We start from the raw sequence: 14777 nt of genomic DNA, 5'->3' as shown, positions 1-14777 counted from the left end.
ACTTGGAAGAATTTAGTGCCAGAGCATGGAAGTGGGTCAGTGTGACAAAGAGAAATCCTGTAGAAGTCATGATTGAATCTTTGGGAGTGAGTGAGGTCACAGAGCTGAAGGAGGAGGAGTAGAAAGAGAGGTTGACTGAGAGAAAAGCCCAGAAATCCCACAGAGTACGAGGAATTGGAATTGGAAGGAAGTTAGATTGCATCGTTTCTCTCCAGGGCAAAACAGGAGAAAGTGGCTAGCCGGGGCAAGAAGATCAAAAAAACTGAGAACTTTGAGAAGAAATATGGTGATTAAGATGTCACTTGCAAGTAGTTTTGGTGAGGTGCTGAATTGGAGCCATCCCAGGCACGGAAGAGGGAGATGGCTGAAGGGCTGGGAATGGAAGCAGAGAGACTCTATCTGAGAGCAAAATAACTTATTACCTATAATTCAGTAATTAAAAGCTGCATTTTAGCAGTATGTGTAGCGAAGGTCCTGAGGAGCTTCCTCTGGTCTCTGTAGCTGTCATTCTCTGCTAAGAACCCTTGATGAATAAGATTTCATGATCACTTTTTAAAAACCACCTTCTCTAAATAATCAGCTATCATATTTAAAAAACTGACTTTATTGAGTGGGAAATATGGATTAAGGTAAAATAAATTAACATTCTTTTGGCGTTTAGCCAAAGCCTTCATTTAGGGACTTGCAAACAATTTCAAATGTAGTTTATTCTTTAGGGGATAGTATTACATCAAACTTTAAATGAATCAGTTAATTTGTGAAACTGCCTCTGAAGAAAATGAAAGATCACACTCTGTAGGTACTTCTGGATGTCAGCAGGATCCTTGCTCCTGTGTAGGTTGGACAGTTCGCCCGGCCCTTTTCAGACTTTCCTGTGGAGCACTCTTCTGGGAGACATTAGTTGGTATTCCTAACAAAAAGGTTTTATGATCATGCTAACTTGGGAACCTCCTTTTAAAAAAATTCTAGGTCTCTTTTGGGAGATTCATAAATTTACTAGTACATTAAGGGTTTTGAAAAGTAGAGTGAAAAAAGCTGTTGGGGTTCCCCTTGTGGCTCAGTGGGTTAAGAACCTGATATACTGTCCTTGAGGATGTGGGTTCGATCCCTGGCATCACTCAGTGGCCTGAGGATCCAGTGTTGCCACAAGCTTCGTCGGTCACAGATGTGGCTCAGATCTGGTGTTGCTGTGGCTGTGATGTAGACCTGCAGCTACAGCTCCGATTTCACCCTTAGCCTGGGAACTTCCATATGCTGCCAGTGTGGCTGTAAAAAGAAAAATAAACCAACAAAAGCTGTCGAAGTTGCATTTCTCAAACTTATTTGAGTGAAGAAAAGAAAAAGTTTGTGTGTGTGGTGCTGAGAGAGAAAAAGAAAGGGGAGATTGTTATGAACACTTTATGGAACAGTGTTTGTGGAGATAATTTGGGAACTGCTAGTTTAGAATCTTTAGTAAAAAAAACTTTCAAATAAATATAAGGTCCTCCTATATGTCAGGCCCCATGAAATAGACCCAGCCTTCCTCTTCACCTCTCCCCCAGTCCCCACTGTGCTCCCCCAGTCCCCACTGTGCGAGAGAACTCCAGTCCCGTGTTGATCCTCAATTTGCATCATGTGGCGCAGTTTAGAAAATCTAAGATGAAATCTTTTTTGGTTCTACAAACAGAGATGTAGTCAAGCTAATTCTGATAACCAGGGATGGGGTGGATAAGAGGAGGCTCTTATAAAGCTACAGAGATTTTTCAGAAACAGCAGTCCCCATTTTTTCCATGAGAATCAGGATGCCATCAGGCCTGGGGCAGTTGCTATCTGTTGCTTTAGTACAGTCTGGCCTTTTCTCTCAGTTTTATTTTAGTCTTTCTGAGGCTTTCTTACTTACTTAAGCCTAACATGGTCATTCCAGCCCCATCTCAAGCTGAGGTAATTGATTCCTGCTCGGTGAATCTGTTGGTTGGCCTGGGCGTGGGTGTGTCTACACGATTCTGGTCAACCAGGGATGAGGAAGGGTCAGTCACACCATGTGCTTCTTCCGGGGAGCCTGGGGTGGACTGGAAATTCAACAGTTTAATGTGATTGGGATGAAGAATTTTATTGTTTGAGGAGACAGGCGATGATAAATTATTTCCAGCACATTCTATTATGCGTAAATATTCTTAACTCGCTCCCACCTTTATTTACCGAGAGTGAATCCCAGAGGAGCTAAAATACAGCAATTATTCAAATAGGGAAAGAAACTCTAAAATAAAACAGAATCTCCTGTTACCCTTGACTTTTTAGCTAATATGACCTGTTAATGTTGGCAGAGGTCACAGAAATACCAAATATCTTTTCTCAAGTGATTATGGAGATGAGAAAAGAGTTATTGCTTTCTTCACCTTTTGACCTACTGGAAGGACTTACTGAAAATTTTTTTCAGGTTGTTTTGGAAGAATGCTTCTAATGGCTCTGATGTTAAATTACTTTGGAAGGGATAACTTCCTAGTTGGTCTAAATTTTGATGCAGAAGAGCCTGCGTGACACTCCCATGGCCTCAGCCGTGGTGTAAACACCCGTGTGAGTGAGTCCAAGGCCTTTGGGTCAGCAGTGACTGAACCTGGAATGTACAGAATAATATTCAGAGCGCCTGTTGCTTTTGACTGTATTTCATGAAATGGAAATAGCTGAGGTCCATTTTGAGACCTCAGTCCTCTAGCAAGTCAGCATAACTCCCTCTGCTGAATAAGCCTGGTCTCCTTTGGCCCTGCTCCTTTTAGCCACACACGGAAGGGTCTCCCGACCTTTCCACTGAGATTCAGGCTTAGCTCAGTTTCCACATTTATGAAGACTTGAGACGAGAACTAATTAATCCATTCTCAATTCTATCAATTTTGCCTTCTAATCTTTAGTTTCCCAAGGAGAGAATTCATTGATCATTTAGTCTGCAAGGATTCTGACTTCTTAATATAGTTATTTCTCACTGTATAGTAGCAACTTATCATTCTGGTATCTACCCTAATCTCACATGTATGTTAGATGGCCTGAGTTAGGCTTCCAGGCCTGATCACTGAGGAAGAAGAATGAGCCCTTCAAAGAATGGGCTCAGACCCTGGAAGGTGGCAGTTTCATCAAGGCTGCTTGTAGCCACCACCTCTTCTGTCACTTTCCTTAGCTAGAAATGTCTGTAAATACTTAAGAGGGAGTCTCCCCTAAGCTTCTTTCTGACCATGGTGGTGACTCGTTTTAGATACGTGGTTATCCCACGAGGGCTACATTTCACTTACTCCTGTGAATTAGCAGGTGTTAACCATAAACGCTTGTTCTCCACTGCGTAAGTGGAGTAGCCATTCGTTCTTCCCACCGTCTTTGGGCCAAGCCCAAAGATGTTTTGAGAATCAGTGGCTTGAGATTCCAAGCCTCTGTACAGGAACCCATTTTATATGTGGATGGAAAATGAATTTTATTTGCAGTTCATGTTCAATTCCTTGGTGGTAGCTACCTGGGGTGTTCGCTACTTTTAGTACTTGGTACTCTGTGGAAAGAATACTAAGGCTGATCTTGCATGCTTCAAGACGGAGCGCCAGAGTTACACATGTCTGCCAGGGGTACTGGGCTGGGGTGATGATTGTGAAATTGTTGGTTAGAGGAGGTGGCAGTACGGATGTGTCCCTGATGGTCCTGCACTAGGGTGAGATGCTAGGAGATTTCTCCTCACCATCCTACAAGGTAGCAACTTCCTTGCCTCCAAACACCATGATGAGCTAAGAGACTCTTGGCTTTGCGCATTAGGGAGATAAAGGAAGAGGTCTTTCAGCCACTAATGGCCTCTGAAGATGTGAGGGCTGTCTGTCTTGTGAATGGGCTAAATTTTGACGATGGTAAAATGAATAAGTACGTAATTAGGAGGACTGAGCCATTCATTGTTCCAACTGCAAGATACCTCTGGAACTCCTAATGGATTTCTGTTCTCCATCTCACCTTGAACTTATCTTCACCCTTAGATTTAGGCAGTAATCTGGGTGGAAGGGACTTTGGCGTGGGTGTCGAGTCTTAGTGTGTTTGCCATTACCAGTGAGCCCTCGTGTTTGGGCCCCTGACACTTCCTTATCCTTCCTACTTCATGCTTCCCAGTGTTGCCATCAAGGCTTTTGTGCAGTATGTCTTGGATTACTTAGTTTTCTGTGATCCAGGGTTCATACCTCAGCCTGGATCTGACAAAGTGTAGTAAACTTCCACTAGGTCAGATATTGCCGGAGATGCTGGGTGCAACTGCAGAGGGCTCTCAGTAGCCTTTGCCTGTGTATCTCAGGAGTCAGCTGCCCACTGTAGGACTCAGAAGAATTAGTCTATCAACATTTCTTATTTCCTTCCCCACTTATACTCCATACTTCATCTTGCTGAATACTTTCCTAAACCTTGCTTATTCAGACTTTTAATACTCTGGGCTGAAGTTCTGTCAACTGGACCTGTGACCCAGTGCCTCTTCAGGTCTAGTGGGCAGCCCCAATGTCAGGCCTTCCCCTCAGCCCAGTCTCACTGTGTGTGCTCTACGTTTTGTCAGTGATAAATCCCGAGATATGATAGAGTTAAAATATGTTTGGAAAACCTTATTGGCAATCCACTCTCTAATCCACTTTACAGCAATTTTCTTAGTATATTTCACTTCGAGGTGAAATGGTGCGGTAACAGCATGAATTAAGTTCTGGTCTATGAATGCTTTTTACAGTCTCAGATAAAATGTAGGCTCATTGTCGGAAATGGTATTTTCGTGTTGGGTACATAATGAGTGTGGAACTCTGATTGTTGTAGCATGTGTGTGCGATAAAAACAAAGAGCACTGAAAAAAATGCTTAAGATGGTCAAGAAATTTTTACCTTGAAGTGCTCCTGAAAAGTCAGTATAGAATCTTGTCCAGAATTTTTTTTTTTGTTAGTTTCCATTAAATAGTGGGTGTTTTTGGCAGGTTATTCTAAGTAATCTGGTTTAAAATTCTTTATATCTCAATTAGCTCGCAATCACCAAAACCAGTTTCTAATACATACTTTCCAAGAAAAATAACTTCATGTGCCATTTTACATTATGTCCAAGATGCATGATAGCTGCCTTCTTGAATAACAGTAGGCTTTCCTCACAAAGGACTTGTTCTATAAGAAAAATAACATCCACTGATAATTTGTGAAGAGCATAAACATAGGACAGTTTCTATTTCTCTTCTTTTCCGTGCCTCCATACCTACTAGCAGGAACCGAGTGATTCAAAGTCCTAAATATGTTTGATTTAATTTATTTGAAGGATCTCAAGAATATTTTTGAACATTCAGACTTCCTATGGAATTGGAAAATCCTGACGTGGATGTGGGGTGGCAGGAAATCAGTGCAGAATTTTGCCTCCAAGGCTATTTATCCTAGAGTTCAGGACAAGGGCTTGCATCTAGAAATCAGTGTTCAAAACGGATTTTCCCTATAAAGAAATGTGTAGACGGAGCCAGATAGGTAGTAGGAGAAATTAGGGGCTCCTGGGCTCTTTTACTGCTTGTTACATGGTTCCATCCCATAGAAGACACTGCTCTTGAGCTGTAAGCAGTGTGTACCTCAGTGCCATCTGGCTCAGCCGGCTCCAGCACCACAAGGTGAACTGAGCTATTAGTGGTAGGAAATAGCGCTCTATATTTGTCACGATGTCCTAGCACAGACCCAAAGTCAGGAACTGCTTGACATTCCAGAAACATTCTCATGGCAATGAGTTAAACTTCATGGAATGTCTCTTTCCAGTGGATGATGAAATCATTTAGCAATGGTTACCTTTTGTGGAAGAAAATCTTGTTAAAAATTAAGTAGCTCCAGGAGGATCTGAAGTTTGTACTCCTGTCTTTGAAGTAGACTTAACTACCAGCCAGAGAAAATATTAATGCATCAATATGGTAGTTTGAGAGGGTGATGCAGTAAATTCCAGTTTTCCTTTTTCCCCTTTTCCACTTGATTCTCTGATAATATATTGAGTTGATGCTGAACTTACAGGGATCCTTTCCTAGTTTTGATTTTCATTAGCTCAATGATGAAGACATCGTCAGAGCAGGTTTGTATAGCTGGATGCTCAGAAAGCAAGTTGATCTGGGAATCAATAGAAACTTCCACAAGCAATGGGAATTCTAGATCGGCTCTTTTATTTCTCTGCATTCATGTGTGCTTTTGTTTTCTCTGCTCCTATACCCTATTGGTAACATCTTGCAAAACTACAGTACAGTGTCACGACCAGAATATTGACACTGATATAATCAAGATACAGAGCATTATCACCGCCGCGAGGATGCTTTTTTCTTTTTTTAAAAATTAACTTCTGGGAGCAGTTTTAGGTTCTAAATCGAACAGAGGGTGCGAAGATTTTTCCATGCACCTCCCCCCGCCACCTGCGTGCACCACCCTCACATGTGCGGTTGCTATGCCGACGCCGATAAATTATGATCATCCAAGCCCACTGCTTCCATTAGGGTTCACACTTGGGGTTGCCCATCCTATGGATTTGGACAAATGACGTTTATCTACCACTATAGTATCGTACGAACTATTTTTGCCACCCTGAAAATGCTCTATATGCTGCCTGTTTACCTCTTCCTCTCCCTAACCTCTGGAAACTGCTTATGTCTTTTTTGCTGTGCCCATAGTTTTGCCTTTTAAGGACTGTCCTATAGTTGGGTGTCATACATTATGTTGCCTTTTTAGAGGGCTTCTTAGTAACATGCCCTTGAAGTTTCTCCATGTCTTTTCATGGCTTGGCAGTTCACTTCCTTTTAGAACGGAGTCACACTCCATTTTCTGAATGTACACCAGTGCATCTACCCATTCGTCTGCTAAAGGACGTCTCCTCATCAAATGGCCCTTGGCCATACCCTTGGTGTTTTCTTCTGATCACATGCTCTCACTTTTTGTAATACGGAAGAGCTGAGAATTTTCCAGATCTGTAATTTCAACTTCCTTTTTGCTTGCCTTTAACTTGTACTATCTTAGATTTATTTATATTGTACCTTAAACCGCCAGGAGGAGCCACGTCACACCTTTAACATTTTGCTTAGAAATAGCTTACATTAAATATCCAGTTTCTTCACTTGCAAGTTCTACTTTCCATAGAACATGAGCACCTGAACGCACTTCAGCTGAGTTCTTTGCCACGTTGTGCCAAGGCTCACCTTTCCTCCAGATTCCAAATCATGCTGTTCATGTAGTTAAAGAAACACCAACGCTTTATGTATGTTTGGTTTGTTCGTCTGGCTGTGCCTATGGCATATGGAAGTCCTCCAGCCAGTGATCAAAACTGGCCATCCAAGCCACTGCAGTGACAACACTAGATCCTTAACCCATGGCTCCACAAGAGAACTCCAAGAAACGCTAATGCATTATATATAACACTAATTTTGCTTTTGCCTGGTGGATAAGGGAATGTAAACATTTAAAATAGTTCATGTAATGTCTTAGTAGCATTGATTCCCAAATCAAGGAAAAATGTAAACAGAAGAAAACCTGATTATAGTGTTTTCCTTGAGACCTATTTTAGCCACAACTTTATTATACAGAAGCAATCATTTGAGAAATTTATTAACATTCTATAACCATTTATTAATTGTGTCACATTCTTCAGATAACATATAGTAGGAAGAAGAAAAGAAAAAATACAGTCTATCAACTCCAGTCTAGCAGCATTCTACAACAGAACTTTTGGTAGAAAGTTGATAGAGGAGTTCCCATCATGGCACACCGGAAACGAATCCGACTAGGAACCGAGGTTGTGGGTTCGATCCCTGGCTTCGCTCAGTGGGTTAAGGATCTGGTGTTGCCGTGAGCTATGGTGTAGGTTGCAGACACAGCTCGGATCTGGCATTGCTGTGGCTGTGGTGTAGGCTGGCAGCTGTAGCTCTGATTGGACCCCTAGCCTGGGAACCTCCATATGCAGAGTGTGCAGTCCTCAAAAGACAAAAGACCAAAAAAAAGGAAGTTGATAGAAATGTTCTTTATGTTGACTGTCTCTGGCTACTAACCACATGTGACTATTGAATGCTTAACATGCAGCTAGTATGTCAGTGGAACTGAACTGTTAATCTTTCTTAATACCAGCTTTGTTGAAATATAACTCACATGCTATAAACTGAGCCATTAAAACTGTATGATTCAGTGGTTTTTAGTGTATTCAGAGTTGTGCAGCCATTTCCACAGTCAATTTTGTAACATTTTCATTGCCCCAGCAAGCAAGCCAGGACTCACGCTGTCACTCTCCAGACTTCTTCAATTGCCTCAGCCGTAGGCAGCCACAAATTCTTCTGTCTTCACAAATTTTCCGATCTTGGACATTTCATTTAACTGGAATCACAATTTGTCATCTTCTGTGTTGGGCTCATTTAGTTTTGGTTTATTTAAATTTAACACTCACATGTGACTGGTGGCTACCACAAGAAACAGGGGAAGTAAAAGACCAAACACAGATGCTTAAGTGATGCTGAAGTTTGGGAGAAGATGGTCCTGTAAAGGCATGAGGAAACAGGTCATGGCGCTTGGAGCCCAGGCGGAGCCTCGAGGGGGTGGTTAACGGGAGCAAATAGCACAGCGGGGCAAGAGAGAAGAGGCTCATGCAGTGGTGGGGTGGGAAGCCTGGGGACAAAGGGTTGGTGAAGAAGCGGTGCTCTTGTCTTCTTTAGAGATGGAGCGAGGAAGAAGATGTCACGATCACTTGAGAGGGTGTCAGGACGGATGCACATTTTCCTTTATTTCTGTCAGTGTTTTCCGCGTGAGTGTGAGCTTATATGTGGGCGGAAGAGAAGGGTCCAGTGGAAATGAAGGCGTGAAAGATGGTCGAGCAGGATTCGGAAGGATGCGCATGAAGGCAGTACTAAGGTCATTCGCCTATAGAGGTAAAACCCTGCCAAGCAAGATGCCAGGTCTCTCTCTTAAAGGCAGGAGTAAGTGAAGAACAAGTAGGTGAAGATACAGAGCAGTTTTCACAGAGAAAGAGAGAAAACAAAAGCAAAGCCTTACCTGAAGAAGGTGGGACTGAGGCCTTGGGAGGGTAAAGTTCGGCTCCTCCGACCATCACTGTGAACAAATATGGGGAAAGGGATGCAGAAGAGCACTCCAGCGAGGCCAGCACTGTGGGAAATGGCAGCATCAATTACTTATATGTCTGCAGCTGTCCAAATGAACATGTATCCTAAAAGCAACAGACGTTTTCAGGGACATAAAGCCACCTGAGGCCCAGAGATCCAGAGGTGTAATTTTTCACTTTCTAGAAGGTGAAAATTACCCAAAAGTTTACATCTGAGATTTTCAAAGGTGAAATATAGCTTCATTCCTCATCCTCTTGCCTCCACTCTCCTTTCTTTTCTCCTCTCTCCTTCCTTCTGTCTTTCCTTTCTTTGTTTCCATCTAGTCTTCTTAAATTTTGTAGAAAACAATGCACCATCATCGTTCTCTCTGCCCTGCAAGAAAAACTGGAAACAAACAAAACACAAAGCTTTGGGAAAATCAACAATAATGTGGACTATAATGATAAAGAATTTCATGTTATGAGTTGTAATAAAATTCCAATATTTTCTGGAGTTCCCATCGTGGCTCAGTTGTTGACGAATCCGACTAGGAACCATGAGGTTGTGGGTTCCATCCCTGGCCTTGCTCAGTGGGTTAAGGATCTGGCATTGCTGTCGGCTGTGGTGTAGGTTGCAGACGCGGCTTGGATCCCTTGTTGCTGTGGTTGTGGTGTAGGCTGGTGGCTATAGCTCTGATTTGACCCCTGGCCTGGGAACCTACATATGCCACAGGAGCGGCCTAAGAAATGGCAAAAAGACAAAAAAAAAAAAAAAAAATCCAATGTTTTCTTTATTTTTATAAGCCCCTCTCCTCTCCAACCCCTTCCTCCAAAGTTATAAGTTAGTTGAAGAGCCAGGATGTGCTTTGAAAACGTCAAATGACAATTATGCAAATACAAGTGACAAATATACTAATTAGTTGATATTGACTTAATATTACTTTACAACAAGCTTTCTATATAAAAGTTTGAGAATTTAAAGCCAATTTTTTATGGTATTCTTAATATATAAAATTATATACTTATGAATGTGTTTGTTTATTTTAGGCTTTTAAAACCAAGGATGGATATCTTGTAGTTGGAGCAGGAAATAACCAACAGTTTGCGACTGTGTGCAAGGTAACCTGTAACGTTTGGGATGGGCAGATAATATATGCAATAGCTCATTTTGCATAAACCTGGGAAAATTCAAGTTTACCTAGAACAGTGTTGCTAAATCTTTAGTCAAGACTGTCTGTATTAGCACTTAAAAGTATGCTCTTTTAACACTTATAAAAGCTAAGAATAGGATCTAAATTAGCATTGTTTGTTTGTTTCCTTTTTAGGGCTGTACCCTGTGGCATATGGAGGTTCCCAGGCTAGGGGTCTAATTGGCGCTATAGCTGCTGGCCTACATTCACAGCCACAGCAATGCAGGATCCGAGCTGAGTCTGCAATCTACACAATAGCTTACAGCAACGCTGGATCCTTAACCCACTGAGCAAGGCCGGGGATAGAACCTGCATCCTCATGGGTACTAGTTGGGTTCGTTACCCTTGATCCACAATGGGAACTTCCAGCACTGTTTTTTTGTTTTGTTTTGTTTTTCAATTGATGTATCTGGCTGTATTTTGAAATTAAGAGTTGTAGTAGCTTAAATTATGCTAAAACCTGACCTGTTTACCAGCCCAAACAAAAAGGGGGAAAAATGTCATTTTAAAGGGATTTTTTAACACCAAGATTTTTTTTTCTGAAAGAATGGAACAGAGGATCTAGAAAACAATCAGAAAACAGTTAACAAAATGACAGTAGGTACATGCTTATCAATAACTACTTTAAATGTAAATGGACTAAATTCACCATTCAAAAGATGTGGAGTAGATGAATGGACGAAACCACAAGACTCATGTTTATGTTGCCTACAAGAGACTCACTTAAGGACACACACAGACTGAAAGTGAAGGGGTGTAAAAAGACATTTCATGCAAATGAAACCAAAACAAATCTGAGGTAGCAATACCTATATCCGGAAGGCAAATCAACTTTAAAACAAAGACTGTCATAAGAGCCAAGGAAGGCCATTACTCGGTGATAAAGGGGTCAATCCAACAAGTGCATGTAATATTGGTAAATATTTATGTATCCAACATAGGAGCACCTAAATATATAAAGCAAATATTAAGACCTAAAGGGAGAACTAGACAGCAATACAGTAATAGTAGGGGACTTTACTACCCTGTTTGTATGAATGAATTGATCATCCAGTCAAAAAATCAATAAGAAATATTGGTTTTAAATTAGACCAGATGGACTAAACAGATATACACAGAACAGTCCATCTAAAAACAACAGAATACACATTCTTTCTCAAGTGCACATGGACCATACTCCAGGATAAATTATATGTTAAGCCACAAAACAAGTCTTAATAAATTTAAGAATATTAAAATCATATTAAGCATCTTTTCTGACCACAGTGGTATGAAACTAGAAACCAAGTGTTAGAACAAAACTGGAAAATCACAAATATGTGGAGATTAAGCAATATGCTACTATATAAAAAACACTGGATTGATGAAGAAATCAAAAAAAAAATCTTAAAACAAATGAAAATGGAAATGCAGCATATCAAAGCTTATGGGATGCAGGAAAATCCATTCTAAGAGGGATGTTCATGGTGCTAAATGACTACGTCAGGAAACAAGAAATATCTCAAATAAACAACCTAAATTTACACCTCAAGGAACTAGATCTTTAAGAACAAAGCCCAAAGTTAGTCGAAGGAAGGAAAAGCAAAGATCGGAGCAGAAATAAATGAAATAGAGGCTAAGAAGACAATAGAAAAGATCAGTGAAACCAAGAACTGGTTCTTTAGAAGATGGACAAAATTGACAAATCATTAGCTTGGCGCAAAAAAATAAAATAAAAAATGAGAGGATAGGTCATAATTGTTACCACAGAAAGGATCATAAAGGACTATTATGGAAAATCATATGCCAAAAAACTGGACCATCTAGAAGAAATAAATTCCTAGAAATGTACAACCTTCCAAGATTGAATTATGAAGAAGTAGAAAATCCGAACAGACTGATTGCTAGTAAGGGGATTAAGTCTGTAATCCAAAACTTCCCAACAAACAAAACTACAGGACCAGACTGGTAAATTCTATCAAACATTCAAAGAAGAATTAGTGCCAATCCTTCTCAAACCCTTCCAAAGAATAGAAAAGGAGGGAACACTTCCAAATTCATTTTACGAGGCCAGTGCTACCTTGATGCCAAAACCAACAAGAATACCACAAGAAAAGAAAACTCTGACCAATATGTCCCTAATGAACACAGAGGCAAAAATCCTCAACAAAATATCAGCAAACCAAATTCTACAATACATTAAAAGGATCATACACCATGATCAAATGAGGTTTATCTCTGGGAGGCAAGGATGGTTCAGTACACACAAATAAGTCAGTGTGGTACACATCACATTATTCAAATGAAAGAAAAGAATCATGATCAGCTCAGTAGACGGAAAAAAGCATTTGGTAAAATTTAATAATCATAATTTAAAAACTCTTAAATTAGAAACAGGAGGAATATCTCTCATCATAATAAAGGCTATAATGGCAAGCTTACAGCTAACATGTGGCAAAAGGTTGAAAGCTTTTCCTGTAAGATTAGAACAAACAAGCATTTGTGGTAAAATATAAGGACGCTTACTCTCCCTAAAGTTATTCAACATAGTACTAGAAGTCCTAGCTAAAGCAGTCACGCAAGTAAAAAAGAAAAGATGTCAGAATTGGAAAGGAAGAAGTAAAGTTGTCTCTACTTGAAGATTACATGATTTTATATTTAGAAAATTCTTAAGACTCCATCAAAAAATTGTGGAACAATAAGTGAATTCAGTAAAGTTGCAGGATACAAAAGTCAACCTACAAAAGTCTGCTGTGTTTCTATATAATAATAGCAAACTATCAGAAAAGAGAAGTGAAGAAAACAATCTCACAAATGCATCTAAAGGAATAAAATACCTAGGAATAAATTTAACCAAGAGGGTGAAAGGCCTATACACTGAAACTGTAAGGCACATTAATGAAAGAAATTCAAGAAAACACTAATAAATGGAAAGATGGATGTCCTCAGGGATTGGAAAAGTCAATACTGTTAAAACATCAGTACTGTCAAAAGCTGTCTATAGATTAATTGCAATCCTTATCAAAATTCCAATGGTATTTTTCACAGAAATGGAACAATCCTAAAATTTGTATAGAACCACAAAAGACCCTAAATATCTAAAGTAATCTTGAGATAGAATAACATGGAGAATGCATCATATGCTCTGGTTTCAAACTATATTACATAACTATAGTAATCAAAACAGTATGGTATTAGCATAAAAACAGAAACATAGATCAATGGAACACAAGATAGAGGTGAACATAAATCCATTCATATGTGGTCAGTTAATTTACAACAATGCAGTTAAGAATACAATGGGGATGGAGCAGTTTCTTCCATAAATAGTTTTGGGAAAATTGAACATCTATATGTTCTAAATGAATTAAACTGGACCACTGTCTTATGTGATACACAAGAATTAACTCAAAATAGACTTAAGACTTGAACTTAAGACCTGAAGCCATAAAACCCTTAGAAGAAACATGGGTAGTGAGCTCTTTGACACAGGTCTTGGCAGTGATTTATTGGATCTGACAGCAAAGGCAAAGGCAAGACAAGCATAAATAAGTGGGACTACATCAAAGTAAAAAGATTCTGCACAGCAAAGGAAATCATTAACGAAATGAAAAGATAACCCACTGAATGGGAAAAATATTTGTAAATCATATATCTGCTGAGGGGTTAATATCCAAAATATGTAAAGAATTCATACAACCTAATAGCAAAAGACCAGCAATCCAATTAAAACGGGCGGAAGTTCTGAATGGACAGTTTTTCAGAGAAGACATGCAGATGGTGAACAGATACACGGAAAGATGCTCAACAGGAGAGCAACACTAGACAAAGAAATAAACTCCAAAGTGTCCCATGGTGAGTGCCACAAAGAGAATTAAAATAGGCTACTGTGTTAAAGTAGTGAGTGGGTTGTCGGGGAAAATCTCTCTGAAGAAATAGCATTAAGATGAGTGACATTCATAAAGCAACAGTGATGAGATTTATCGACGTAAATATCAGCATAAAATGTTTGCAATGCTAATATAAATATGGTGCTCAAAATTCATGTAAAAGCCTGTAAGTACTCCATCATGCCAGTACAAACTCTCTTTGGTGGTAGGAGAGCGGCGTGTTTTTCTTTTCTCTTCTACTTCCATGAAGTTTCTAAACTGTGGTCAAATACAAAAAAAAAATATAGTTAGTCTTTGTCCCCAATTCCGTACACAAAGTCTCTGAGACCATTGAAATTTCCTGAGTGATGGATTGTCTTTTGTTATTCGTAACAGGCTCTTTTCAGTGGTACCTGAGTTTATCCTACGAGGCGGCTTGGGGAGGCCCCTAGGTAGCTCTAGGATGGGATATAGGCACCAGGACGACCAAGAGATTAGAGCCTTGGGACTTGCAGCCCCACCCACCAGCCTCAGAAGGGGGAGGGTGGACTGGAGATAGAGCTCTATAAAAGCTCGTGAAAAAGAGATATGCACTCCTGGTTCATTGCAGTGTTATTTACAACAGCAAGATATGGAAGGAAAAAGTGATTTTTAACACCAGGATTTCTTTTTTTTCTTTCTTTTTCTTTTTAAAATC

The 14777-nt window shown here is 40.0% G+C and overlaps 1 protein-coding gene across 22 annotated transcripts in view; it reads left to right on the top strand.

Annotated features, from left to right (window-relative positions):
• SUGCT (succinyl-CoA:glutarate-CoA transferase) overlaps positions 1 to 14777 on the top strand; it is a 643257-nt gene that overhangs the window by 231555 nt on the left and 396925 nt on the right. For 16 of the 22 annotated variants that reach the window (XR_014833261.1, XR_014833262.1, XR_014833260.1 and 13 more), the window contains one exon: positions 10090 to 10161. The exons of the other annotated variants lie outside the window; for them this stretch is intronic. Coding sequence is in view for 12 of the 16 variants with exons in the window: in XM_085004903.1 (XP_084861029.1) it covers positions 10090 to 10161 (72 nt within the window). In the remaining 4 variants the exon portion in view is untranslated. The remainder of the gene's footprint in view (positions 1 to 10089; positions 10162 to 14777) is intronic. 22 annotated transcript variants of the gene reach the window in all.

The sequence above is a fragment of the Sus scrofa genome, chromosome 18, assembly GCF_054392235.1.
Source record: "Sus scrofa isolate SSC_HxYL_T2T_F1_AM1 chromosome 18, Sscrofa_HxYL_maternal_Yorkshire_Landrace_v2.0, whole genome shotgun sequence".
NCBI lineage: Eukaryota > Metazoa > Chordata > Mammalia > Artiodactyla > Suidae > Sus > Sus scrofa.
Note: the sequence above shows the minus strand (reverse complement) of the source record. Positions and strands in the feature narration are given on the sequence as shown.